General features: G+C 39.2%; 1 protein-coding gene across 3 annotated transcripts in view; it reads right to left on the bottom strand.

The window, feature by feature from the left end:
* The window catches only part of NUP153 (nucleoporin 153), a 94611-nt gene that overhangs the window by 10261 nt on the left and 57097 nt on the right, over positions 1 to 27253 (bottom strand). For all 3 annotated transcript variants that reach the window (XM_030928447.1, XM_030928449.1, XM_030928448.1), the window contains 8 exons: positions 21851 to 21988; positions 20502 to 20600; positions 18736 to 18823; positions 12628 to 12753; positions 9841 to 10458; positions 5399 to 5593; positions 3966 to 4847; positions 831 to 1187 (listed from right to left, as the gene is read on the bottom strand). In XM_030928447.1, coding sequence (XP_030784307.1) covers positions 831 to 1187; positions 3966 to 4847; positions 5399 to 5593; positions 9841 to 10458; positions 12628 to 12753; positions 18736 to 18823; positions 20502 to 20600; positions 21851 to 21988 — 2503 coding nt within the window. The remainder of the gene's footprint in view (positions 1 to 830; positions 1188 to 3965; positions 4848 to 5398; positions 5594 to 9840; positions 10459 to 12627; positions 12754 to 18735; positions 18824 to 20501; positions 20601 to 21850; positions 21989 to 27253) is intronic.

Below are 27253 nucleotides of genomic sequence, written 5' to 3'. Positions count from 1 at the left end.
CAAGACAAGTTTTAAATAATGATTGAGAATACAACTCTCTCTGCCATTATTTAGTGAAACATACTAAATTCATATAAACAAAAACTGCAGTTAACGACTACTCCATACCTTCACAGCCAACAATTTTTGGTAAAGGAACATATCTCAGAAAAGTCTCCCACCAGAAATCTAATGTGTGCAGAAATTGCCTCATGATGTGCATATATATATATATATATATATATACTGCATAATAAAGACTGATGTTTAATAAAACAACTTCCAGTGTCTGGTTACTGACAACCTAACATTTTAAAAACAAAGTTTGGGGCTTGGCACAGTGGCTCACGCCTGTAATCCCAGCACTTTAGGAGGCCGAGCAGGGCGGATCACGAGGTCAGGAGTTCGAGCCTGGCCAACATGGTAAAACCCCATCTCCGCTAAAATTACAAAAATTAGCCGGGTGTGGTAGCAGTCACCTGTAATCCCAGTTACTTGGGAGGCTGAGGCAGGAGAATTGCTTGAACTAGGGAGAGGGAGGTTGCAGTGAGCCGAGATCGCACCACTGCATTCCAGCCTGGGTGACAGAGCAAGCCTCCATCTCAAAAGAAAAAAAACAAAAACAAAAAACAAAGCTTGGAAAAATTAAGTATTACACTCTTACCACAATTAGAAAAATGGCTCCCAAGAGGTAAATATGTTAAAGTTGTACACACAGTGATTAATTAAAACAACCCTGGTATAGATGACCAAAAGGCATTCACACCATTTTGTGATAACCTGCTATATGTTATTTGCTAATAAGTAAAGCCCATCCAATTACAATGCATTTTTTTCTTTTGTAAATGTACCTGCAGAGCTAGACGTGGTTGTGGCTCCAAAGCCGAAACCAGAGGTGGCAGTATTATTACTGCTGGCTCCTGGACCAAAGACAAATGGGGTGACAGCTGTACCTGTGCTGGATGTGGTTGCTAGTTTGCTATCTTGAGAAAATAGCAAAGACTGAGAGGTGCTGGATTCAGCAGTGTTAACAAAGGCAGAGATGCTCACAGGATTGCTGGACTGTCCAAACACAAAGGTAGCCACGGGTGGATTGGAAGAAGAGGTGGAACTACCAAATATGCCACCAGCAGCAGAAGTGGCTGGTGTACTTGAACTAGAGGAATTGTTGTTCAAGAAACTAAAAACTGGCTTTGCTGCACCTTGATCTGTAAGACAGAAATTAAGAAACAAACATAAATCCTTAAGAATAGTCTCAGAAAGTACTTTTTCCTTACCCTACAATCACTAGAATTTTCCTACCCTAGAATTCGCTAGAAAAGTAGATTAAGTTTTTTATATAGATTAGTTCATCAAATGGACATGTTTATATTAGATTTTGACAAAATCAAATACATTCATCTTCTTTTATAGCTTATGGATTTTATGCCTTTCATAGGAAGGCCTTTGGCATTCAGGTTAATAAAAATACCCCTCGAATCCAAATCTAACTGGATACTGTAGTTGAATAGCAAGTTTAGATAGTGGAAGATAGCTGTACTTTTATATATTTTATTTTGCAATTTATGTTACAGTATGTGGCAAAATCATAACTTCAATTTATCTAAATGGATAGCCAAATTTCTCCACAGCATCAACTAGTACAGGCTTTGTGCACTAATTTGCAATGTTGTCTTTATGACATGCTACATTTCCTAAAATGCATATACTTGTTTCCTCTACCGTTATCACTAGACTGTTTTAATTATTCTAACTTTACACCATGGACTGATGATAGCAGAACAAAGCTGCCTGTGTGCCTGCCTTTTTTCCCAAAATTTCTTGTATAGTTTCCTTTCCATGTGAATTTTAGAGTAAGTTTAGCTTGTCAAGCTCTACAAAAATTCCCCTAAGAACTAAAATTATGGGAGGAGGAAGGGAATACCTTCACCCAGCAAAAGTATGCCTTTTGTGTTCTTTTAGTTATTTGGCATGTTAAAAGTTCTGCTGCTTTTATAAAATACAAGTTAGAAATGTTAGAAAAAAACAAATGAGATATGCTGATTTGAAAAAAACTTTTGATTTTTATATCATGATTCTGAATCCAGCCACCTTATTGAAGATTTTTTTCTAAACTATTCCAATAATCTCTCAGTTCCAATACTTCACACTATGCAGGGCTGGTCACAGTATGCTATAGGCATTAGTGTGACTTACAGAAAATGGGACATGTTGGCTCACTTTCAAGCTGGCTAATGGAAGAATGGTTAAGAGCATCTACCACAGCCTGGTGTTTCACCATCAAATCTGATTAGACCCTATCATATCTTTGTTGCTTTCCAAATAATACGTAATTTTAGCTTTTATTTTGTCTTTACATTTCTAAGTAAATATATGACAGACAAAAAACTGCTCATAGTTATTTGTTAAATTCCATATAAAAGTTAATTTTGAGTGTTTCCAATTTATTATCCAAAAGTATTCATGGATATTCAACTTTTGCACTTTTTGCACATCTAAAAACATCTGTATTTTGCCTCTGTGTTTGTGTTTGTTGTTGTTGTTGGGTTTTCTTGAGACAGAGGTCTGTTCTGTTGCACAAGCTGGAGTGCAGTGGCCAATCTCGGCTCACTGCAACCTCTGCCTCCCAGGTTCAAGAAATTCTTGTGCTTCAGCCTCCTGACTAGTTCGGATTACAGGTGTGAGCTATGGCACCCGGACTGTCTTTATACTTAAACACATTTGGCTAGTAACAGAATTCTAGGTTCAAGAACATTTTCATTTTGAGGGCACTGTTCTGTTTTTAGCATGTGATGTTGCAAATTAGAAGATGATGCTAATCTGATATCTTCCTATTTGTGGCAAATGGCTTTTCTCTCTGAAAGCATTTGGGGTTTTAGCTTTGGTGTCCTAAATTTCAGTGATCTTTGCCAATAGGTAATTTCCATTTTTAAGACCAATGTCTTTCTTTAGATCTAGAAAATTTTCTTCTGTCGGCCGGGCGCGGTGGCTCAAGCCTGTAATCCCAGCACTTTGGGAGGCCGAGGCGGGCGGATCACAAGGTCAGGAGGTCAAGACCATCCTGGCTAACACAGTGAAACCCCATCTCCACTTAAAAAATACAAAAAATTAGCCGGGCGAGATGGCGGGCGCCTGTAGTCCCAGCTACTCGGGAGGCTGAGGTAGGAGAATGGCGTGGACCCGGGAGGCAGAGCTTGCAGTGAGCTGAGATCCGGCCACTGCACTCCAGCCTGGGCGACAGAGCGAGACTCCATCTCAAAAAAAAAAAAAAAAAAAAAAAGAAAATTTTCTTCTGTCACTTCTTTGATATTCCCCCAAAACTTCTTATCTTCTAGGTCACTCCTATTTCAAAGGAACTTGTGGATCTAACTTGGATCACTCTTTGTACTTGTGCACTAAGTTCAGGGAAATTCTAGTTCACTAATCTGATGATCAGCTATGTTCTTCCTGCTATTCCGCCCACAGAATGACTTTAATATGATCCACCAACGATGCTTTTAACCTTTAAGGTGCTGTGTCATTTTTTTTCCCCCAGGACTTCAGCTTTCAAAATCTCTTGTTTTCTCAGGATTAATTATATTTGTTGTTTATGTTTCTTAATGTCTGATGAGGACTGGTTATCTGTAACTATTTGTAAACAATACATAATACATAGATTATGGTAGAAAATACTTCATAAGCTAAGAATCCTTATTTTCCAGGTAGTAGATACCAATTCTGATTATAAAAGCCCAAACAGAAGAGAAAGACACACATAAATATGCACTATATTGAGCTTTGCACTACTGCCGTATTTCTCACAATTAGATCCACAGATGACTTCATCAGAATCATGAGGGTTTTTTTAAAGAGCGGTTCAAACTGAAAATCCTAGGTTTCTTCCCAAAGAGTTCTGTATTTCTCAACTACGTTCAGTATAAACCATTACTTGACCTGCTGCATCTGTAAAGGCAACTTGTAAAAAAAATAATAAAGTCAATACTTACCAGCTGTAGTACTAGTTTGAGCTCCAAAGGCAAAAGTGGCTTTTGCTGGCTGTTCAGATTCCTTCTCAGATGGTTTTGTCATACTAAAACTAAATGTGGACTTGGAAGAATTCTCATCTTTGGTTTGCTCTGAATTCCCAAAGGAAAACACTGGTTGACACTTTGGCTCTTCATTGTCAGCTTTCTTCCCAAAAACTAGGGAAGTAGAAGTGACAGGCTCTTGCTGTTTCTCTTCTGTCCTTCCCAAAACAAACACTGAGGCAGATGGCAGAGAGGCAGGCTCCACGTTGCCAAAAGAGAATCCTCCTTTGGTGGCAGGCATTTCTTCTTTTTTAGCTTCTGATGTCTTACATGTGAAAGGAGCCACTGAAGCACTCTTGGTTTCTATGGTCCCAAAGTTGAAGCTGCTCTTGTTCTCAGAGGTCACTGTGGTGTTAGCAGGAGCAGGGGTGGAGTTAATAACACCTGTACCAAAGCTAAAACCTGCAGATGAACATTTGGGCAGTTCCTCTTTCTTTTCTTCCTGTCCAAGATTAGACACCCCAAATTGAAATGGAGTTAAAGAAACTGGGTTGCTTAAACCAGAAGAAAGTCCAAACTTAAAATTATCATTCTTACTATCTTTTTTAACTTCTTCGGGCTTAGATTCAGATGATACTCCAAATTTAAAATCTCCTATTGGTTTAGAAAATTTAAAGCCTTCACTCATCGGGTTTATAGACCCAGAATCAGATGACACACCTATTTTGAATCCTCCCTGATCTCCAAATTTGAAATTTCCAGTGCTTGTTAAAGCCTGAGAAGGCCCAGAAGAGGGTGATGGGACACCAAATTTGAAGGAGGAGGCTGCTGAGTTCGAAGGTGAGGAAGATGTGTCAAAGCCTGCAAAAATATAAAAGACACCACATAGACAATTAATGTACTGATGTTCTCAAACAAAACAGCTTGAACGCCAAAGAAACATAGGAATAACTTTGAAAGGGTCTACTTTGAAGAGTATTACCAGCAGTCGTAAACATAATCCAAGGTGACCAATATTTATTTGGTATGAGAATTACATCTCACTCTTCACAACTATCCTGACATGCCACTTTTCATTTTTCAGACTGGCTGAGATAAAGTTTGTACTGGCAATGAGACTGGAAGTAACAGGCTACAGATTGCAGGTGGGTGTATAAATGAGCACAAAACTCACAGGGAGCAATCTGTCACTAGTTACCAAAAATTACAAATGCATATACCCTTTGACAAGCAACTAACTGACCTTACAATAATTCAGAAACAGATATAAACATCTCAGGATAATCTCATTTTATATTAATTTTCAAGAGAGAATGAGTGAACACTGAAGCTGTTCTCAAATACTTCATTTTTAAATGGCCTTACAAAAAGGCGCTTTACCATCACCTTTATTTTTATTTTTTTGGCCTTACCTTTAAACCCAGATTTTGTGCCTGGCTTTGCACTTTCACATGCCAAACATTTGGTAGAGTCAGCCTTATTCTGCACTAGGCACACTTCACAGTCCCAGCTCCCCTCAGGTTTCTTGAACTTTTCCAATCCTAGAGAGCCTCCAGAAGGCAGAGAGATGGGTACAGTGCTGCTACTTGAAGTAGGTACCGAACTTCCTAAAAAAAAAAAAAAAAAAAAAAAAACGGGGAGTGGGGAGGGGCAGAATTCATGAAAATTTTAATTTACAATATGTCAGTATCTCAATGACACCGCTAAGTTTAAGTGTTCAATTTCTAATAATATTTCCTATTAAAACACAGAATGTGCCAGAAATATGAACAATTGTTCATATTTATATTGTTTAAAAAAAGAATAGACCTCTCAGGATTATTTTAACCTTATAAATGAGCAGCTTATCATCACCTTACTCACTGGTGAGCTCCCTCTTAACCACATGTTTGAACTGCTGTGGTTTAAGAAAAAAAATCACGCTCACAAATTAGGCGCTCAAAGACTAAATTTTTCTTAAGAATCTTTTTCAAATGTCTTCAAACAGCAAGCAGTCTAAGACATAAGATGTAAATTGTAGGCAATATCCTAACATATAAAATACATAGTCACAGACCATATGAATTTCAAGATTTCAAAGCATAGATCTCTGCCTCTGAATGATAGTTTTTGCATAGAAGTGCATCTACTTCACATCCACTTCACAATCTAACTTGACAACTACTATATTCATGGCATTTCTGTTACATGCTAGCCATTTAACAGACATTTATTAAGCATCATAACACACTTGGGTTCTGGGGACATTAAAGATGAATAAAATGTTGCTTAACTTGTAAGATGCTCATGGTCTTAAAGGGGGAAAATAAAAGCACAGTAGCACCATCACCAAGTGACAACCTAAAACAAGTGTGCAAAGAAGGAAGAAATGACTAAGAAGCAGGAGAAGGATATACAGAGGTGACAAATCTTAAGCAGAACTAGCATGTTTGTGGGAGAGGTGGCACACGAAGAATGGCTTGGTAAGGCCCAAAATACAGTGCTGACAGTGAAGCCATTCATTCTGGTATTCCTACTTCTCTAGATGGCCTACAACTGTTGCCACCTCTTCCATAGTTACCTAAATGATCTCTACATTTTACAGGTATGTTCTCTTCTATCTTGCCAACCAAATTGCTCCCTGGGGTTCCATCTTGGCCCACTGTCCTCACAAGCTCTCATTTACTCCAGTGGTTTTAAATTCCAATAAAACAGTTTCCTAATCTACACCAGCAATCTACACTTCTGAGCTTGTCACTGTAGTCTCTTAGTTGGTGACTCCACTGTCTACTTGGTTAGCTTGGCTGGATACTACTCCTCCTCTACATTTTTCTCAAATCCATTTCAATCAATTTCTGACTCTTCTACTGCTATTCTGGTTCACGAACCCCCGCCATTACCCCAACCACTACCCCATCTCTTGCTTGAATAATGGCCTTTTTATTGAGACCTCTGATCTTGTTCCTTTGAAATCCATCCCCCTCTGAAGCAACCAGTGCCATGTAGTTTTTGTTTTTCCTCTCGGTTGCACCTTTTTAAAAGATTAACTGTTCAAAAGCTTTATTCCTGCTACTCCCTATAAGTTAGCAGACTTTCATTTCAGGCCATCTTTTCTATTCACTCAACTCAACTCTCATGACTTCAAATACCAAAACTATGGACTAATGACCCCAAATCCGTATCTCCACCCAAAGGGTGTACCCAAAGGCCTTACATACATCTTTTTTTTCTTTTTTTTTTTTTTCTGAAACAGAGTCTCACTCTGTTGCCCAGGTTGGAGTACAGTGGTGCAATCTCAGCTCACTGCAACCTCCACCTCCCAGGTTCAAGCTGTTCTCCTGCCTCAGCCTCCCAAGTAGCTGGGATTACGGGCATCCACGACCATGCCTGGCTAATTTTTGTATTTTTAGTAGAGACGGGGTTTTGCCATGTTGGCCAGGCTGGTCTCAAACTCCTGACCTCAGGTGATCTGCCTGCCTCAGCCTCCCAAAATGCTGGGATTACAGACGTGAGCCACCATGCCTGGCCACATTACATACATCTGAATGTTGACATCAGCAGCTTGAAATCAATGTCTTTAATTGTACGTCCTCCATTCCTTATTCAGTTCAATCAGTACATTATCTATTGCCTATATCGGCAGGGGAGGGAGGGGGTGGTCCAACCTTTTGGCTTCCCTAGGCCACACTGGACAAAAAAGTATTGTCTTGAGCCACATGTAAAATATACTAACACTAGCAAAATAATCTCATAATGTTTTAAGAAAACTCACAAATTTGTGTTGAGCCTCATTCACAGCCATCCTGAGCCACATGCACCCTGCAGGTGTAAAAGCTTGGCTTTTTTCTTTTTGAGACTGAGTCTCGCTCTGTCGCCCAGGCTGGAGTGCAAGTGGCATGATCTCGGCTCACTGCAAGCTCCACCTCCGGGGTTCATGCCATTCTCCTGCCCCTGCCTCAGCCTCCCGAGTAGCTGGGACTACAGGCGCCCACCACCACGCCCGGCTAATTTTCTGTATTGCTAGTAGAGATGGGGTTTCACAGTGTTAGGATGGTCTCCATCTCCTGACCTCATGGTCCGCCCACCTTGGCCTCCCAAAGTGCTGGGATTACAGGAGTAAGCCACCACGCCTGGCCTATCATTATTTGAGACAGGGTCGCACTCTGTCACCCAGGCTGGAGTGCAGTGGCATGATCTCAGCTAACTGCAACCTCCACCTCCCGAGCTCAAGCAATCCTCCCACTTTGGCCTCCTAAGTAGCTGGGACTACATGCGGGTGCCAGCAAGCCAGGCTAATTTTTGTGTTTTTTGTAGAGACAGGGCTTCACCATGTTGCCCAGGCTGGTCTTGAACTGGGTTCAAGCAATCTGCCCGCCTTGGCCTCTCCCAGTGCTTGGATTACAGGTGTGAGCCACGGTGTCTGGCCTATTGTCTATATGATTGATATCACTTCCTAATCTATCCTCTGGTCTCCAAATTTTATTGTTTTCAAATCCATTATCTAAAAAGCCAGAGTGACTCATCAAAAATACAAACTTGACTGTATCGCTCCTCTGCTGAAGATGGTTCATCACTGAAAGGATGAAGTCCAAGTTCTTTAATACATATGTGAGCTTCCTTTGTTCGTGTGTAACAAATTACTTCCTGACTCAAAGTTCTGTTACTCCCCATCAACTTAAAATTAATTTTGCTTTCCTGCATACATCAAGGGCTTTCTTTCTGTAGGTGAGGCAGGGGTACTAGATAGGAAGACAAAGATATTTCATAATGAAGATTCTAGGCCGGGCACGGTGGCTTACCCCTATAATCCCAGCACTTTGGAAGGCCAAAGCAGACAGATCACTTGACGTCAGGAGTCAGAGACCAGCCTGGCCAACATGGCGAAACCCTGTCTCTACTGAAAATACAAAACATTAGTCGGGCGCGGTGGCATGTACCTGTAATTCCAGCTACTCGTGAGGCTGAGGCACAAGAATTGCATGAACCTGGGAGACGGAGGTTGCAGTGAGCCAAGATCGTGCCACTGTACTCCAGCCTGGGTGACACAGTGAGACTCTGTCTCAAAAAAGGGAAAGAAATGAAGATTCTAAAGTCTCACTCATAGGGAAATATCCAGCAGGAATCAGAAATATGGCACGAGGGTTCAGGCAAGGGGTCTAGGGTTAGTAACTCAGAGCTGTACATTACGGACACAAAACTGCATATTCATGAATAATGCATTGAAAACAGTGTAATTCCCCGGATATCCATGTTATCATATATCTGTACCATATAATTATATAATATTACAAAACCATCAGAGCCACTTCTGGATGAAGTAAAGATTCAATAAGAATCTTCACTAATTCTTCCAACTTTGAACAGAGAAACAGAAAAAACTCAAAACTAACTCCATTGTTTCTGGCTGCCTAGATTAGAATTAGTGACTTGGTAATTTACAATCATTGCAACAGCTATAGCCTTTTCATTAATGACTATAGCCTACCCCCTAAAGAAACCTTCCCTGTATATGACCACTAGCTATCCTGATTTCTATTTGGAGAAGTAGTATTTTACTCTGTACAAAGGTTTGAGAAATATTACCCCATTCTAAGATCTTTCAGCATGGTATTAGTGAACTTTGAACAAATTTCTGATAAAATTGTACAGAAAGAGGAGATCAGCATATATACCAGAATAGTTAACACATAACCTATCCTAACTGAACATAAAGATCTAGCCACAAACAAGACATTTTTATCTCAAGATAGTTTAGAAAAATTAGTATGTATGAGAAATGCTCATCCTGAAACATCCAAAACAGGGATTCTCAGAATAAATTAAAATGTTCCACTAAAGTAATAAGCAAAATTACTCCATAAAGCCAAAAACATACCTGGTTTCTCAGACATACAGGACACACACTTATTGTCTTCTGCGTTATTAGAAACACAGCATACTGAACACTCCCAAGATCCAACAGGCCTTTTGAATTTATCTCCAAATCCTAAGGTACCAGTGGTCACAGTGCAGCTGGAAGATGAAGCAGTCATAGTCTCAGCACTTTCCGAAACCACTGTCAATGTAAGAGCTCGCTTCACACCAGTTCCAGGTTTCGGTGTTTCACAGGCTACACATTTTATCACTTCAGGTTTATTTTGCACTAAACAGGTATCACAATCCCAAGTGCCTATCACTGGTTTAAATTTGTCTCCAAAACCTGTCCCTGGTGCAGAAAGAGTTGTTTTGCCACTTTTATTTGGTGTTTCAATTCCAGTCTGTTTAACAGTATCTCTGGGTGACAATTTTGCTGCTTGACAGGCTATGCATTTGCTGTCTGTAACTTTGTTCTGGAGTAGACACGTATCACACTGCCATGATGACCCAGCTTTTAAACTTTCCCCAAACCCAATTCCACTAGAAGAAAAGCTACTTATTGCTGGTCTTGTATAAACTACTGGGCTTGTTGTGGTGGGCTGAGCAGCAACAGAATCTATCTTCGGTGATGCGAAACCTATAATGAACAAAGGAGAGAGTGCAAAAACAACGTTAGAGAAGCTTTATAAATCAAAGCATTAATTTGATTATTATTACTGAGAAGACATTTACCTCACTGCACACTTACTACAATCCAAGATAAACTACTTAAGAGTTGTTTTTCACTTAGGTAATCATATTTATCATTCACCTAATAAGTTATACTTAGACCATTTAAAATTCCACAACAGATGTTGTGTTTACAGGATATCACCTCCTCCTTCAAGGAATTTCTAGCTGGATGCTTTCCTTGGTACTAATTTACTGATAGGTATTATTGCCATCCATATTTTGTTATATTCTGTCTTTCTACAAACACAGAATACTCAGTCCTCTTCCTCCTTCATCCATTTCTTCTTTTAAGTGTTCCATTGGCTATGCCAAATGGCTTCAATATCATCTTTGAATTTTGTCCAGTCATAACCTACCACTGTGTTATCCTCTAGCTTCAGTAAAATCAGCTGAGCAAGTCTTTGTGTTACCAAAACTGCTGTCATTGAGTTCATTCACTCAAGCTATATTTTACTCATGAGGATGACTTTGTAATTGTTTACTTAGGACCAGTTAACTTTTGTTTTACACACACCAACACCATCTGTGATCTGTTTCTACAGCCTTTACCCACCAAAGAAAAATTAAAAGGAAAGAAGATGTAGACGGTTATGAGAGGTTTTCTAGTTCCACAAAATAATCAAGCCTAGAGCTATTTTTAGCCTAAGGACAAAATACCACATACTTGAGTTATTCCTAGTGGTCAACATGTGTTATTTTGCTTATGATTAATTTACATCACTAAGATTGGCAATATGTTAACAGTAACCATTTCAAGGCATTACAGATTTCTTTTTCTTCCCACTTTTTCAGATTTTCCTAATTTCAGTCAAATGAAGATTCTCCCCAAATGTTTCCTATTTAAGAAGTAAAAAGGGAGCCGGGGGAGGCTGGCATCATGAATGCAAAGTGTAACCCCAGATACATAAGACAGTCTATACACATTTGATGCTTGCCTACTACTTGGTTAATTCCAGTACAAGCATTCTGGAGTTCTGCCATAACTGCATGGAACTGTCTAAGCTACTGGAGTCCTGTAAGTCCTGTAGGGAGTATACTTATCTATAAAATTAGAGAGCTGGACCAGAAAAATTGAATGCTTCTAAATCCTGCTGTAAAAGCCAATCTTACTTTTTAAAAAAACCTATCCTATTACACATGGACACATCTGGTGGCTAAGTTTAAATTATTTCTGAGCTATTAGATTATCTTGCAGACAGTTTTACATTCTTTTTTTTTTTTTTTTTTTTTTTTTTTTAAAGTCTTGCTCTTTCGCCCAGGTCAGAGTGCAGTGGTTCAAACTCAGTTCACTGCAACGTCCACCTCCCAGGTTCAAGCCTCCTGAGTAGCTGGGACTACAGGTGCACGCCAGCATGCCCAGCTAATTTTTTCTATTTTTAATGGAGAGGAGGTTTCGCCATGTTGGCCAGGTTGGTCTCGAACTCCTGGCCTCAAGTGATCCACACGTATTAACCTCCCAAAGTGCTGGGATTACAGGCGTGAGCCACCACACCCGGTCAGTTTTACATTCTTATACTACACATCACAAATGGAATTAGGAACATCCTCTTTGTTTTCAAACAAAAAATTATTCTTATCTGAGAATTATTTATCCCCTTTCTAATTATTACCTACTAGCTTTCAAATCTTGCTTCAATTCAAGTGAGTAATGCTCCCTATGTATGTTACAATTCAGCAAATGCTTTCCACTTGGCCTTGTTCCATATTTACCAAACTGGGGAATAATTTAAGAAGGCAGTTCAGTGCTCTCATAAGAGAAAGACATGTCTATGTGTATCATCAGGTTTACTTCCTCTTAGTCCTCACTGGCCTGCCTCTATTAATGGAGAATCCATTTTCTCCTCCTACATTTGCCTCTTAGAGATTTCATTTTAGTATAGTCCTTAAATTCCGAAGAAGTAAGGCTTGTAAGATATTTCCAGCAAAAGAATTACACCTAACTACATCTCTATTCAAAAGTAAATCTCCTACCAAACTAGTCAGAAATTTTTAAAAGCCTCAAGTATAATACAAAATGACATTAAAATGAGATCATGAGTTTGTAATTAAAAGGCTTATCTTTTAATTATCTTACCAGGGCTTTTTAGAATATCTAGAACACTTCCTTCTTTCAGGATTTTTGCAGGTCTAAAAGGACCCTCACAATCTTCAGGTGGTGTCTTCTTACAACTTGTACTGTTCACTGCAGTGACATCGTGAGCTGTAATATTTTTAATTGTAAAAAACATTATAACAAATAAAACACTGGACTCTTAAATGCATTTTAAAAAATCTTTCAAAACCATCTTTGGGATAAGAGTTCACGAAAACAGTCACTGTAATTCAATAAACAAATGACTTTATAGGGTTAATTTGCCATTACAAGGAGATAAAAACACCATTCCCATACTGTATAACTCCCCTCACCAATAAAAAGGCAAAAAAATATAAACTATAACTGTCGCCCAATGAACTGACTGATAATCAAAAATCTCAGACTAAAAAACTGGAAAGGCTATGGCAACTAGGGCAAGTCCATTCACTGCATGAAATTTCTATTACACAACAATTTACAAAACTAATCAAAAAAGTAATTTTCAACTGAGCAATTATTTCGTTTTTAGAAATTCACACTATTAATATAATTGAAAATATCCTTCAGTTATAATATTGAAAACCTATATAGTAAAATATTCAATAAGGGTATGGTTACATAAATTATCTAACAGTCACATGAGGAAATACTTATGCAGCCACAAAAATCATTCTTTTTCAAAACAGAGAGTGAATGTTCTCGTGAGCAAGGCTGGAGTGCAGTGGTGCAATCACAGCTTAATGCAGCCTCAAACTTCTGGGCTCAAGCAATCCTCCCATCCTAGCCTCTCAAGTAGCCAGGAACACAGCTGCATGCCACCACATCTAGCTAACTTTTTTTACTTTTTTGTAGACATGGGGTCTCGCTACGGCCGGCCAGACTGGTCTTAAACTCCTGGCCTCAAGTGATCCTCCCACATCGGCCTCCCAAAGCACTGGCACTACTGGCATGAGGCATCATGCCTGGCCCACAAAAATCATTCTTAAAAGCATAGTTATAGGTAAAAGCAGGTTGGAAAGTCTAGAATGTTTACATCTAAAGAGTAATGGTAGCTGCTAACAGTAAGATGAGTGACTTACTGCTTTTACTTTTTATGCTTTCTAAACTTGTATCCTTATATTTAGAGATCTATATTTTCAGTGTGATAATGGTTTTATCGTTATATTTTTAAGGGGCGATTTCTATTTACAGATAAATTAAGATGTTTGGGATTGTTTCAAAGTGACCTGACATGTTAAGTTTCTGTGTGTGATGAGGAGAGGAGGGACAGAACAAAAGAAACAATAAGAAACAAGATGTGGCCAGGCACGGTGGCTCGTGTCTGTAATCCCAAGCACTTTGGGAGGCGAAGGCGGGCAGATTGAGACCATCCTGGCCAACATGGTGAATCCCCATCTCTACTAAAAATAACAAAAATTAGCTGGGTGTGGTGGTGCACACCTGTAGTCTCAGCTACTTGAGAGGCTGAGGCAGGAAAATTGCTTGAACTTGGGAGGCGGAAGTTGCAGTGAGCCAACATCGTGCCACTGCACTCCAGCCCTCCAGCCTGGCGACAGAGCGAGACTTCATCTCAAAAAAAAAAAAAAAGAAAAAAAAAGCCAGGCAGCGGTGGCTCACGCCTGTAATCCCAGCATTTTGGGAAGCCAAGGCAGGTGGATCACGAGGTCAGGAGATCGAGACCACCCTGGCTAACATGGTGAAACCTCGTCTCTACTAAAAATACAAAAAAATTAGCAGGGTGTGGTGGCAGGTGCCTGTAGCCTGTAGTCCCAGCTGCTCGGGAGGCTGAGGCAGGAGGTGCCTCAGTAAACCCGGGAGGTGGAACCTGCAGTGAGCCAAGCTTGCACAACTGCGCTCCAGCCTGAGCAACACAGCGAGACTCTGTCTCGAAAAAAAAAAAAAAAAGAAAAAGAAAGAAAGAAAGAAGAAATAAGATGGGTCAAAATGGTAAAAGTTGAAGCTGGCTAAATAGCATATGGCGATTCAGTTTACAATTATACTTCTGAGAATGAAGTTTTCCATAATGAAATATACTAATAACCAAGTTTTCCTTTTTAAGTGTTTGCCAATTTAAAAAGTAGTAGGTAAAGTACTTTGGAAAAAAACCTTTCCCTACCTCACACCATAAACAAAAATTCAAAATGGATCAATATCCATTTAATATGACATAAACATCATAAAACTCTTAGAAGAAAACTTAGGGAGCATAGTTTCAAGACCATGGATTTGGCAATGTATTCTTAGATATGACATGAAAAGCACAGCAACAGAAGAAAAAAATGGACTTCATCAAAATTAAAAACTTCTGTCCATTCAAAGAAATTATCAAGAAAGTGAAAAGACAATCTATAAATGGGAAAAAATCTCTGCAAATCATGTATCTGGTAAGGGTCTAGTGTCCAGACTAAGAACTCTTATAACTTAGTAACAAAAAGACAAACTTATTTAATGGGTAAAGAACTTGAAAGGCATTCCTCCCCTAAGATATTTAAATGAACAACAAACACCTTAAAAAATGCAACATCATTAGCATTAGGGAAATGCAAATCAAAACTACAACAAAGTATTACTTTACATCCACTAGGATTGTTATAGTCAAAAAAGAGAAAATATTAAGTGTTGCTGAAATTGTATTACTGCTAGTGGTAATGTGACATGGTTCAACTACTGTGGAAAACAGGTTAGTGATTCTTCAAAAAGTTTAATACAGAACTACCATCTGACCCATCAATTCCATTCCTAGGCACATATGAAAAAGCACTGAAACCAGTACTCAAACAAATACATATATGCTTATGTTCACAGTAGCACTATTCACAATAGCCAAATGGTGGAAACAGTCCAAATGTCCATTAATGGATGAACAAATAAACTATGGCACATCAATACAATGGAATATTATTCAGCCATAAAAGGAATGAAGTATTGAGGCATAAGAACCTTGAAACCACTGTGCTTAGTGAAAGAACTCAGCTGTACAAAGCCACATTACAGGATTCTACTTACATGACATATTCAGAATAAGTCAATCCATAGAGACAGAACACAAGTTGACAGTAGCTAGGGGGAAGGCAGAATGGGGAGCAACTTTTTAACCGATAGGGTTTTCCTGCTGAGGGTGATGTTTTGGAACTAGACAAAAGTGGTGGCTGCACAACACTGTGAAGGTACTAAAGGCCACTGAATTATTCCCTTTAAAATGGCTGTATCATGTCAACTTCATCACAATAACGAAAATGTAGGCCGGACACGGTGGCTCACGCCTGTAATCCCAGGACTTTGAGATGTCTAGGCGGTCAGATCACCTGAGGTCAGGAGTTCAAGACCAGCCTGGCCAACATGACGAAACCCCATCTCTACTGAAAATACAAAAATTAGCCAGGCATGGTGGCAGGTGCCTGTAATCACGCTATGCGGGAAGCTGAGGCACAAGAATCACTTGAACGCAGGAGATGGAGGTTGTAGTGAGCTGAGATTGTGCCACTGCACTCCAGCCTGGGTGACAGAATGTGTAACACACCCCCCAACCATCCCCACCAAAAATAACCACCACCCTTACAACTATGCCAAAACAAAGAAAACATAATTTAATCACATTCTATCTTCCTTTATAATGAAAGGTAAATTGCTTTTAGTAATTTACGGTAAAAATGTTAGGATTCCCTAAAGTATGCTCAAAAAGATGGGAAAAGGAGATAATGGAAAACTTAGCTCCTGTCACAAAGTAATCATGACTTCTACATTTTGAATTAGCTTTTTTAAATGATAGAAGTGGTGAGAACCAATGATGTCAAAGTGAGAACACACAACTCTAAATACGACACTCATAACCGACTCCTTAAAAAATCTGGGCAACTTCCCGAGATATAATGAAACAAAGCTGTTGTAACAAATGGTTAATTATTCAGCTATCATTAGTAACGCATTAGCAAAAGGTGGGGAATGTTTTAATGCCTTTCCTCATAATAAGTCATGAAATTGGTAATTTGCAGAGGTTTAATCCTCTTGAATTCATAGTTAACATTAAAGAAAAAAAACCTTTGTGATAGGAAATACAATGGAAATTGCTTATTAATTTCTATTACGTAAGGCTGTGTTAGCCAATAAAATAAAAAAAATAAGGTAGCAAACATACCAGTCAAATTCTTAGTTTGGGCCACTTCCATAATCTGGACTCTTATCTTCAAGATCATTCAAAGCCAAAGATATCTCGTTAGCTTCTATGTCCTGACTCTTTTTGTTTTTTAATCTATCTTTTGAGGATCTAGTTTTTAAAAATTCCCAAACTCAGAATATCCTTGAAGAAATGCTTCTGGATAGGGTAATATCTCCCAACTCATGTTTCTGCCTCTAATATGCCACTCCAACGCATACTAGCACTCACCACACTGCTATCACTATACTCACATCCCTCTCACCCCCAGGAAAAAATACAACATCTCCCTGCTGTAGGCAAATAAAATCCAATTCATTAGCATAGAATTTCAGAACTTTTAGGATTTAAAGCTACCTCTCCAACCTCATGAGAAATTATTTACAATTCTAAAGTGTGTCATGCTTTTCTCTTTTTCCTGTGACCTTGAGCTTTGTGTTTATATTTCTCCGGTAAAATGCCCTTGCTCAAAATTCCTGACCTGAGTAACTCAGCTCAGGTGTTTCTGATTTTCCCAAACACTTAAAAGAAAAACACCATTATAAAAAAAAAATTTGGCCGGGCACAGTGGCTCACGTCTGTAATCCCAACACTTTGGGAGGCTGAGGCGGGCAGATTACCTGAGGTCAGGAGTTCGTGACCAGCCTGGCCAAAACACGGTGAAATCCTGTCTCTACCAAAAATACAAAAAATTAGCTGGGGAGCCGGGCGTGGTGGCTCACGCCTGTAATCCCAGCACTTCAGGAGGCTGAGGTGGGCGGATCACGAGGTCAGGAGATTGAGACCATCCTGGCCAACACGGTGAAACCCCATCTCTACTAAAAATACAAAAAAATTAGCCGGGCGTGGTGGCGGGCGCCTGTAGTCGCAGTTGCTCGGGAGGCTAAGGCAGGAGAATGATGTGAACCCGGAAGGCGGGGCTCGTAGTGAGCCGAGATCGTGCCACTGCACTCCAGCCTGGGGGACAGAGCGAGACTCCGTCTCACAATTAAAAAATAAAAAAAATTAGCTGGCATAGTGGCAGGCACCTGTACTCCAAGCTACTGGCAGGAGAAATCAAACTCGGGAGGCAGAGGTTGCAGGGAGCCAAGACTGTGCCATTGCACTCCTGCCTGGGCAACAGAGTGAGACTCCGTCTCAATTTAAAAAAAAAAAAAAATTCTGTTTTAATTCTCTGATTGTTTATTTCTCTCTTTTCTTTTTTTTTTAGACAGGGTCTTGCTCTATCAGCCAGCTGTAGTGTGGTAATGCAATCATAGCTCACTGCAGCCTCGACTTTCTGGGCTCAAGCAATTCTCCCACTTCAGCCTCACAAGTAGCTGGGACTACAGGCTCACACCACCACCTGGCTATTTCTTTTTCTTTTCTTTTTTGGTAGGGATGAGTCTCGCTTTGCTGCCCAGAATTGTCTTGAACTCCTGGCTTCAAGCAATCCTCCCACCACAGCCTCCCAAACTGCTGGGTTTACAGGCATGACCCATGGCCTCCTTCCTTCAATGATGGTGATTTCTTCAGTTCAGAAATTATGTATCACAATCTACATGGGCCTGCATAACCTTTATACATAAAAATGCTTGCAAACTGAACGGTAAAAACTAGAAACAAAATCTACTACAACTGTAACGTAGACAACCTGTAAATTTCTTACAATGAGACTTGCTTTATAACTAATTTGTCACCTTGTTTTGACTAAACAAAAATAGTGGATAAATTTGCTACCATGCCTCTCTCTCTCAAAACCAAACTGACACTTCCATTTAGGGAGCTAAGTATCTCTGAAGATAATTAATAAAAAGCACTGCCAAAAGGTTAAATAATAGTGCCTACTTGCTTTTCAGAGCTAATTTCATCCAAATGAAGGCATTCATAAGAATTACCAAAGGTTAAAGAACTCGAAATACTAATCTACTGTATGCAATTGTTTTTATGTTAAAATGTGAGAAATTTTTACTTACCTGAACTACTTATAATTGGTTGTAAAGTACCAATAGAACCAGAAAGTTCTGCTGTTTTTGCAACAGGCACACTAAATGTAAATCCAATCTGTAAAGAGAAAGAATATCCTTATACTTAGTTTTCAATAAGTATCAAATATGGAGCTTTTTTTTTTTTTCTTTTTTTTTGAGACAGAGCTTACTCTGCCACCCAGGCTGGAGTGCAGTGGCGCAATCTTGGCTCACTGCACCCTCCGCCTCCTGGGTTCACACCATTCTTCTGCCTCAGCCTCCCAAGTAGCTGGGACTATAGGCACCCGGCTAATTTTTTCTATTTCTAGTAGAGACAGGGTTTCACCGTGTTAGCCAGGACGGTCTCGATCTACTGACCTCATGATCTGCCTGCCTCAGCCTCCCAAAGTGCTGGGATTACAGGCATGAGCCACCGCGCCTGGCACAGATAAGTGCTTATTTTTATCCCAAGTCAAAAACATACTTTCATCTATTTTAAGATATGGTTTATCATATTTCACTATCTCTAAAAGTGAGATTCTTATATTGAATGGCAATGTCACAATTTAACAGACAGCATTTTAAATTTCTCAGGCATTTTTTCCTCCAAAACAGTATATAAAATAATGATGGTGTGTTCCTAATGTCCAGTTCCAGTTTATGAATGCCATTTTCTTTCTTTTTTTTTTGTTTTTTTTTTTTGTTTTGAGGTGGAGTTTCACTCTTGTTGCCCAGGCTGGAGTGCAATGGCACAATCCTGGCTTACTGCAACCTCTACCTCCCAGGTTCAAGCAATTCTCCTGTCTCAACCTCCTTAGTCGTTGGGATTACAGGCATGCACCACCACGCCTGGCTAATTTTGTATTTTCTTTTTCTTTTCTTTTTTTTTTTAGTAGAGACAGTGTTTCACTCTGTTGGTCAGGCTAGTCTCGAACTCTAGACCTCAAGTGATCCACCCGCCTCTGCCTCCCAAAGTGCTGGGATTACAGGCATGCGCCACCGTGCCCGGCCTCGAATGCCATTTTCTAATAAAAAGTATGAGACTTCTGGGACAACTGATGGATTTCAGCATGTGGCAAGGAAATTACATTTGATCTGTAACATCTACTTGTGTCAGAAGGCAAGGACACAGTCAAAACCAGAAAGTGACATATTAAAATAATATAAACATGCCAAATCTGGGGCAATTTGAATATTAAACTATGTATTATTCTTACCCCAAACATTTACTTTTCCATCATGAAAGAAAAAATGCCCAGAACTTCTCTAGATTAAAGGTCAGTCAAGACACGTTTTAACTAAATGCAATATAATGCAGTTGATTAGGTCCTAGTCTTTAACTGGCTCTAGGACCAATAGAAATAAAACAGCAATTAAAGGACAGTCTGGGGATAATGGGGAAATCTGAATATGGACCATGTCGTTATTAGATCATCCCAAACTTCTTGGGTATGATAGCTGTATTGTGAGGATGCAAAGGAATGTCCTTTTTCTTAAGGGATACATGGAGAAGAATTAAGGAAATTCAGATGTTTGCATTTTAACCTTCAAATGGTACAAAAGAAAATGAATATTCATATATGTGTACACTATGTAGTGAAGAATACACAATTGTTCAAAAGATTTTTACAGAGTATTTTTTAAGTTGGAAGAAAAATAATTGTGTTTCTCACCACCAATGGCATCTTAGATTTGATAAAAATATAACATGGCTTTATATATACTAAATATGTATATTTAGTATAAATATATACTATTCCTTGCTTGTTACTTACAGATGATGGAGGTAGTACATCTGCCTCAGTAGATTTTACGATTGGAGATGAAAATTTAAACATGGGACTGCCAGTGCTGCTTGGAGAGGTCATTTGTACCTGGTTTTCCAAATTATTAAGAAATGACACAAAAAGAGCTTTAGAAAAATAAAGTGATAATAAAAGACATTAAGCAAAGTCATTATTCCAAAGATACTAAGTATTTTTTTCCTTTTAAATTTAAAAATCTCACTTTAAGTTCTGAAAAACAGAACTCTAAGTGCTACAAAATCTGGCTTCCTCTTATGAGTACACACAATCTTAGAGGTGGATATTTGTATAAAAAAGTAAAGTAACATCTGTAAGAATGTGTTCAGAAGTCAAAGCAAGAAAGCAAGCATTAAAATTTCGGGAGCAGGCCAGGCATAGTGCCTCACACCTGTAATCCCAGCACTTTGGGAAGCCATGACAGAAAGAATTGCTTGAACCCAAGATTTCAAGACCAGCCGGGGTAACACAGCAAGACCTCACCTATAAAAATATTTTGTGGCCAGGAGTGGTGGCTCATGCTTGTAATCCTAGTACTTTGTGAGGCCAAGGCAGGCGGATCACCTGAAGCCAGGAGTTCGAGGTCAGCCTAACCAACATGGTGAAACGTTGTCTCTACTAAAAATACAAAAATTAGCCGGGCATGGTAGTGCACACCTATAATCCCAGCTACTCAGGAGGCTGAGGCAGGAGAATCACTTGAACCTGGGAGGTGGAGGTTGCAGTGAGCCAAGATCATGCCACTGCACTCCAGCCTAGGCGACAGGGCGAGACTCAAGCTCAAAAAATAAATAAATATTAAGAAAAAAAATTTTTTTAATTAGCTGGCTGTGGTGGTGTACACCTGTAGTCCCAGCTACTCAAGAGGCTGAGATGGGAGGATCACTTGAGCCCAAGAGATGGAAGCTGCAATGAGCTGTGATTATACCACTGCTCTCTAGCCTCGGCAATACAGCAGGACACCACCTCAAAAACAAAAAAAAATTCAGGAGCAGATTAAAAGATGTTAAGCCTAGCTGAGAAGTAAAAACATGAAACACTGAGTGCACTTCTACCCAAAAAGTATCTTATTGGAAACACTATTTGGAAACAAATTTACAAGAATCTCCTTCTCTATAGTATTGCATAAGAGTTGATGAACACTCCATTATAATATATCCAAGATATCTGTACATTTTTTTAAAAAAGCAAAACCGCATTTCCATTTCCGTTTATTATGAGTTATTAATTTCCATAATGAAAATTAACCACTGTTTATAGGATTTTTTAAAATAAAGAATTAAAGAACAAATGTCACCTGTATTTATACAATGGTTTTGTACCTTGTTTGTTAATGATTGAGACGAATTGATGGGTGATGGAGAGGAAGCTGTGATCTCAGGGGAACTAAAATTAAAGGTAGGCAGTGAAGAACTGGTGATTGGTAGAGAGATTTTCGGTAATACCGGAACTTCCATTTCCTAAAACATAACATGTTGCGTGATATATTTCATCTTTCACATCATTCTTTTATCTCTACTTATTTTCAGCATGAAAGTATACAGGAAGAAGATGGCACCATGTAGTGTTAACGTTGTGGGTTCTTCAATCAGAAAAACTAAACAAGATTTTTAATCCCAGCTGTGCCACCAACCAGCCACGTGACTTTGGGACCCTAACTGCCTTCTGTACCAATTTCCTAATTGGTAAAACTGAGGGGGAAAAAAAGTAATTCTTACAATATACTACAGTTGTTGTATTAATATGAAACATAAAGCTATATATATTAGCCTACCTTACCCATGGTTTTAATTTCCAGTTTCCCTGACCCACGGTTAACCATGATCCAAAAATATTATATACAATAAGATATTTTGAGAGAAAAAGAGACTACATTCATATAACCTTTATTACATTATAGTGTTAAAATTGTTCTATTTTATTGTTGTTGTTAATCTCTGACTGTGCCTAATTATAAATTAAACTTTATCATAGATACGTATTACAGGAAAACACACAGTACATACAGGGTTCAACACTATCTGCAGTTTCAGGTATGCCCTGGGATTCCTGGAACATATCCCTTGCAGATAAGGGGGTCGGGGGGAGCACCATATGGTCTTGGCATGTGAAACAAGCATTTAGTAACTGTGAGTATTGAGGAGTCTGGACAGCCACTTTGATTTTTAACCCAACTGAACAAAGAGCACCCTAAGTCTCCAATGATCCCCAGATTAAGAACAAACAAAACGAGTTCCACTTCTGCTAAAAGCAGAGTAGCTTCTACTTGACAAATGTTCAGATATACGATAATTATACACTCTGGAAAAAATTATAAAGAAACAATCATCTGAAGGCACGAGAGCAACCAAAAGTGAGAAGAAACTGGATGGGAGAGGACACTCGGAAGATGGGAAGGGCACTGAGTGAGCTTCCTGTTCTCTTCATGAGTTGGTGCCACTGAATACCTGAAGTTCTGAGAGAAAACAGCAAACCTGTTAACTGAACAATCAGCCAGAAAAGGAGGTGAGATGCAGAAATGAAGAGCCACAGAAACAGAACCTCAAAGTCTACATATAAGCCACCTAAATCCCTGGTGGACCTGTAAACTACACAGCTATAAGGCAGACGCCAAGCTGCCAAATAAAACTAAAAAGTTTAAGCTGCTGCCTGCTACCGGGGAGACAGAATGAGTTCAGAGAAGTCCACTGCCAGCTAAAATAATTTGAATACTTCAAATGGATGCAGTTTATTGTAAATAAATCACACCACAATAAAGTTGATCCAAAAGCCCAAAGCAAAATAAAGACACTTCCAGATAAAACTAAGAATCTACTTCCATAAAACCTGCTCTACAGGTTCTTCAGGCTGAAAGGAAATGTTACCAAATGGAAACTCAGATTTCAGAAAGACATGAGGAATATGTTAGCAAACAACAACTTTTTTTCTCTTAATTTCTTTAAAATAAATTTAACTATATATAAAGTAAAAAGTACACATTGAATTTACAGCCTCTCCAGATGTAATACAAGTAAGTACAGCATAAATGCCAGGGAAGACCGGGAATAAATCTAACTATATAGTTGCAATCTTGTTATTTTTACAGGATGTGGTATGAAAGTAACATAAAGTAATTTGAAAAAAGTTATGGAAGACAGAGAAATCCCAAGAGGAACCACTAAATAATGCAAAAGAGGGAGAGTTAAAAATCTAACAAATTAAAATGACTTGTAACCCCAGCACTTTGGGAGGCTGAGGCAGGACAGTTTGAGGCCAAGAGTTTGAGACCAGTCTGGGCAACACAGCGAGACTCTGTCTCTATAAAAACTAAACAAACGAAAAACTAGCCAGGTGCAGTGGCATGCCTGTAGTCCCAGTACCTGGGAGGCTGAGGTGGGAGAATGGCCTGAGTCCAGGAGTTCCAGGCTGTAGTGGGCCATGACTGCGCCACTGCACTCCATCCTGGGTGACAGCAAGAACCCATCTCAAAAGACAAAAACAAAACCAATAAACACAGAATTCTAATAATAAATATTAAATAATTAAATAATAAATATCCCCTTAACCCCCAAATGGCAGCTTTCAATAGGAACAACAGAAAACAATGGATCAATGGTAGCCATCACTCCAACCATATCAAAAATTATATTAACTATAAATGGATTTGGTGTTCCAATTAAAAGACAGAAAATGGACAGAAAGGCAAAACTCATTTGTATGCTGTTTACCTGAGACCTACTTTAAATATAAACATGGACAGGCTCAAAATATATGGATGGAAAAAGATACACCCTGAAACTACTAAGCTTAACAAGGCTTATTCCAGTAAGAAGAGTGGCTGTATTAATACCAAAGTAGATTTCGGCCGGGCGCGGTGGCTCAAGCCTGTAATCCCAGCACTTTGGGAGGCCGAGACGGGCGGATCACGAGGTCAGGAGATCGAGACCATCCTGGCTAACATGGTGAAACCCCGTCTCTACTAAAAATACAAAAAACTAGCCGGGCGACCTGGCGGGCGCCTGTAGTCCCAGCTACTCGGGAGGCTGAGGCAGGAGAATGGCGTGAACCCGGGAGGCGGAGCTTGCAGTGAGCTGAGATCCGGCCACTGCACTCCAGCCTGGGCGACAGAGCGAGACTCCGTCTCAAAAAAAAAAAAAAAAAAAAAAAAAAAAAAAAAAAAAATACCAAAGTAGATTTCAAGACAAAAAATATTTCCAAAGGTTTTTTAAAAAGGACACTTAATAATCTTAAAAGGACAAATCACTATGGAGCCACAGAACAAATATAAAGTGTATGCTCTCACGAGGGCCTCAAAATACATGAAACAAAAATTGAGGTTAGGCGTGGTAGCCCATGACTGTAATCTCAGCACTTTGAGAGGCAACGATAGGATGATCGCTTCGGCGCAGGAGTTTCGAAATCAGCCTGGGCAATATGGTGAGACCTTGTCTCTACAAATGATTTAAAAAATCGGCGAGGTATGGTGGCACGTGCCTGTGGTCCCAGCTACTTGGGAGGCTCAGGTGACCATGCCACTGCACTCCAGCCTGGGTGACAGAGTGATATCTCATCTCAGAAAAAAAAAAAAGACATAACCAAAGGGATAAGACAAATTCACCAAATAAAAGTTGGCAATTTTAACCCCCATCTCTCAATAACTTAACAGGCTAACCATACCCTCCCTCCTCATGAAAAATGAATAAGAACAAGATCTAATACTATCAGCTTACTTCTATAGATCACTATACCCAACACTACAGAATGTATTTTCTTTAAGAATTATCATGCAGACCATATACTGAACTATAAAATAAGTCTCAATACATTTCAAAACACTGAAGTCATAATCTCAATCTTTTTCTAATCACAATGAAATTAAATTAGAAACCGATACCCTCCCCCCAAATATTTGGAAATTCAATACATTTCTAAATAATCCATGGGTCAAATACAAAAATCAAAAGAAATTAAAAAACTACAAAAGAAAAATTACAAAGCTTCTAGAAGCAAGCACAGGAAACTATCTTTGTAGCCTGGCAACAGGCAAATTTTTCTTAGGACACAAAGAATAAAAATATTAGAAAAAAAAATCCAGGTTTCATAAAATTTACAATATAGGCCACTCAAAGGATATCATTAAGAAAATGAACAGGCAAGTCATACTGGGAAAAAAATATTTGTTAAGACATGTATCTGACAAAATACCTCAGTCAAGAATTTATAAAGACCTCCTAAAACACAGTAAGAAGACAACTGGCTGGGCACGGTGGCTCACGGCCTGTAATCCCAGCACTTTGGGAGGCCAAGGCTGTTGGATCACCTTAGGTCAAGAGTTTCAGACCAGCCTGACCAACATGGAGAAACCCATCTCTACTAAAAATACAAAAAAAATTAGCTGGGCGTGGTGGTGCACACCTGTAATCCCAGCTACTAGGGAGACTTCAACCTGCGAGATGGAGGTTGCGGTAAGCTGAGACCACACCACTGCACTCCAGCCTGGGCAACAAGAGCAAAACTGTCTCAAAAAAAGAAAAAAAAAAAAAAGAAGATGACAACCCAATTCTTACAAGGGCAAAAGAACTGAACAGAATGGTCAGGCACAGTGGCTCATGTCTGTAATTCTTGCACTTTGGTAGGCCAAGGCGGGTGGGTTGCCTGAGCTCATGAGTTTGAGACCAGCCTGGGCAACACGGTGAAACCCTGTCTCTAATAAAACACAAAAAATTAGCCGGGCATGACGGCGTCCGCCTGTAATCCCAGCTACTTGGGAGGCTGACACAGGAGAGTTGCTTGAACCTGGGAGGCGGGGGTTGCAGTGAGCCAAGATCATGCCACTGCACTCCAGCCTGGGTGACAGAACAAGACTCCATCTCAAAAAAAAAAGAAAAAAAAAAAAGAACTGAACAGACACCTCACAAAAAAAGATGCACAAATGGCCAATCAGCACATAAAAAGAACACAATATTATTAGTCATCAAGGAAATGCAAATTAAAATTACAATGTGATACCACTACACACAAACCAGAATGACTAAAATTTAAAAGATGACTATCAACTATTGGTAAGGATACAAACTAAATAAAATGTTCATACACTGCTGGGAGGGATATAAAATGGTACAAACACTTTTGAAAACGGTATGATGGCTCCTTAGAAAGTTAAACATACAACTTAGCACCTCTTCTTCCAGGTATTTACCCCAGAGAAAAAATTTATTTACAAAAAGACCTGAACAAGAATGTTCCTAGTAGCTTTACTCACAACAGCCAGGGACAAAAGGATATGTAGTGAGTAACTATATGAAGTTGCAGAACAAGCAAAACCAATATGTGGTGGAAAAAATGAGAACAGTGATTGCCTCTGGGGTAGGAGGTAACGGCAACTGACTGAGAAGGAGGACAACTGAAATTTCTAGGATGATAGAAATATTCAATATCTTCATGGGGCTTGGAATACACGGGTGTAAGCATTTGTCAAATTTATTAAATGGCACACCTAAGAATTTAACATTTCACTATATGTCAATTTTGCTATATTATAAAAAAACAACAAATATTTAACTCTACTTCATTCTATGTATGCTGAAGTATTTGGGGGCAAAGTGTACTAATGTCTTCAACTATCTTTAAAATGCACCACAAAAAAAAAATGGGACAGGTAAATTTTTTTTTTTTTTGATAAAGCAAATGTAACACAAAATGTTGGAATCTAACTGCTACTATGTGTATCCACTGCACAGTTCTTT

Source organism: Rhinopithecus roxellana, chromosome 4 (assembly GCF_007565055.1).
Source record: "Rhinopithecus roxellana isolate Shanxi Qingling chromosome 4, ASM756505v1, whole genome shotgun sequence".
NCBI classification, from domain to species: Eukaryota; Metazoa; Chordata; class Mammalia; order Primates; family Cercopithecidae; genus Rhinopithecus; species Rhinopithecus roxellana.
The sequence above is the reverse complement of the archived record's forward strand: the minus strand, read 5'-3'. Positions and strand labels throughout refer to the sequence as shown.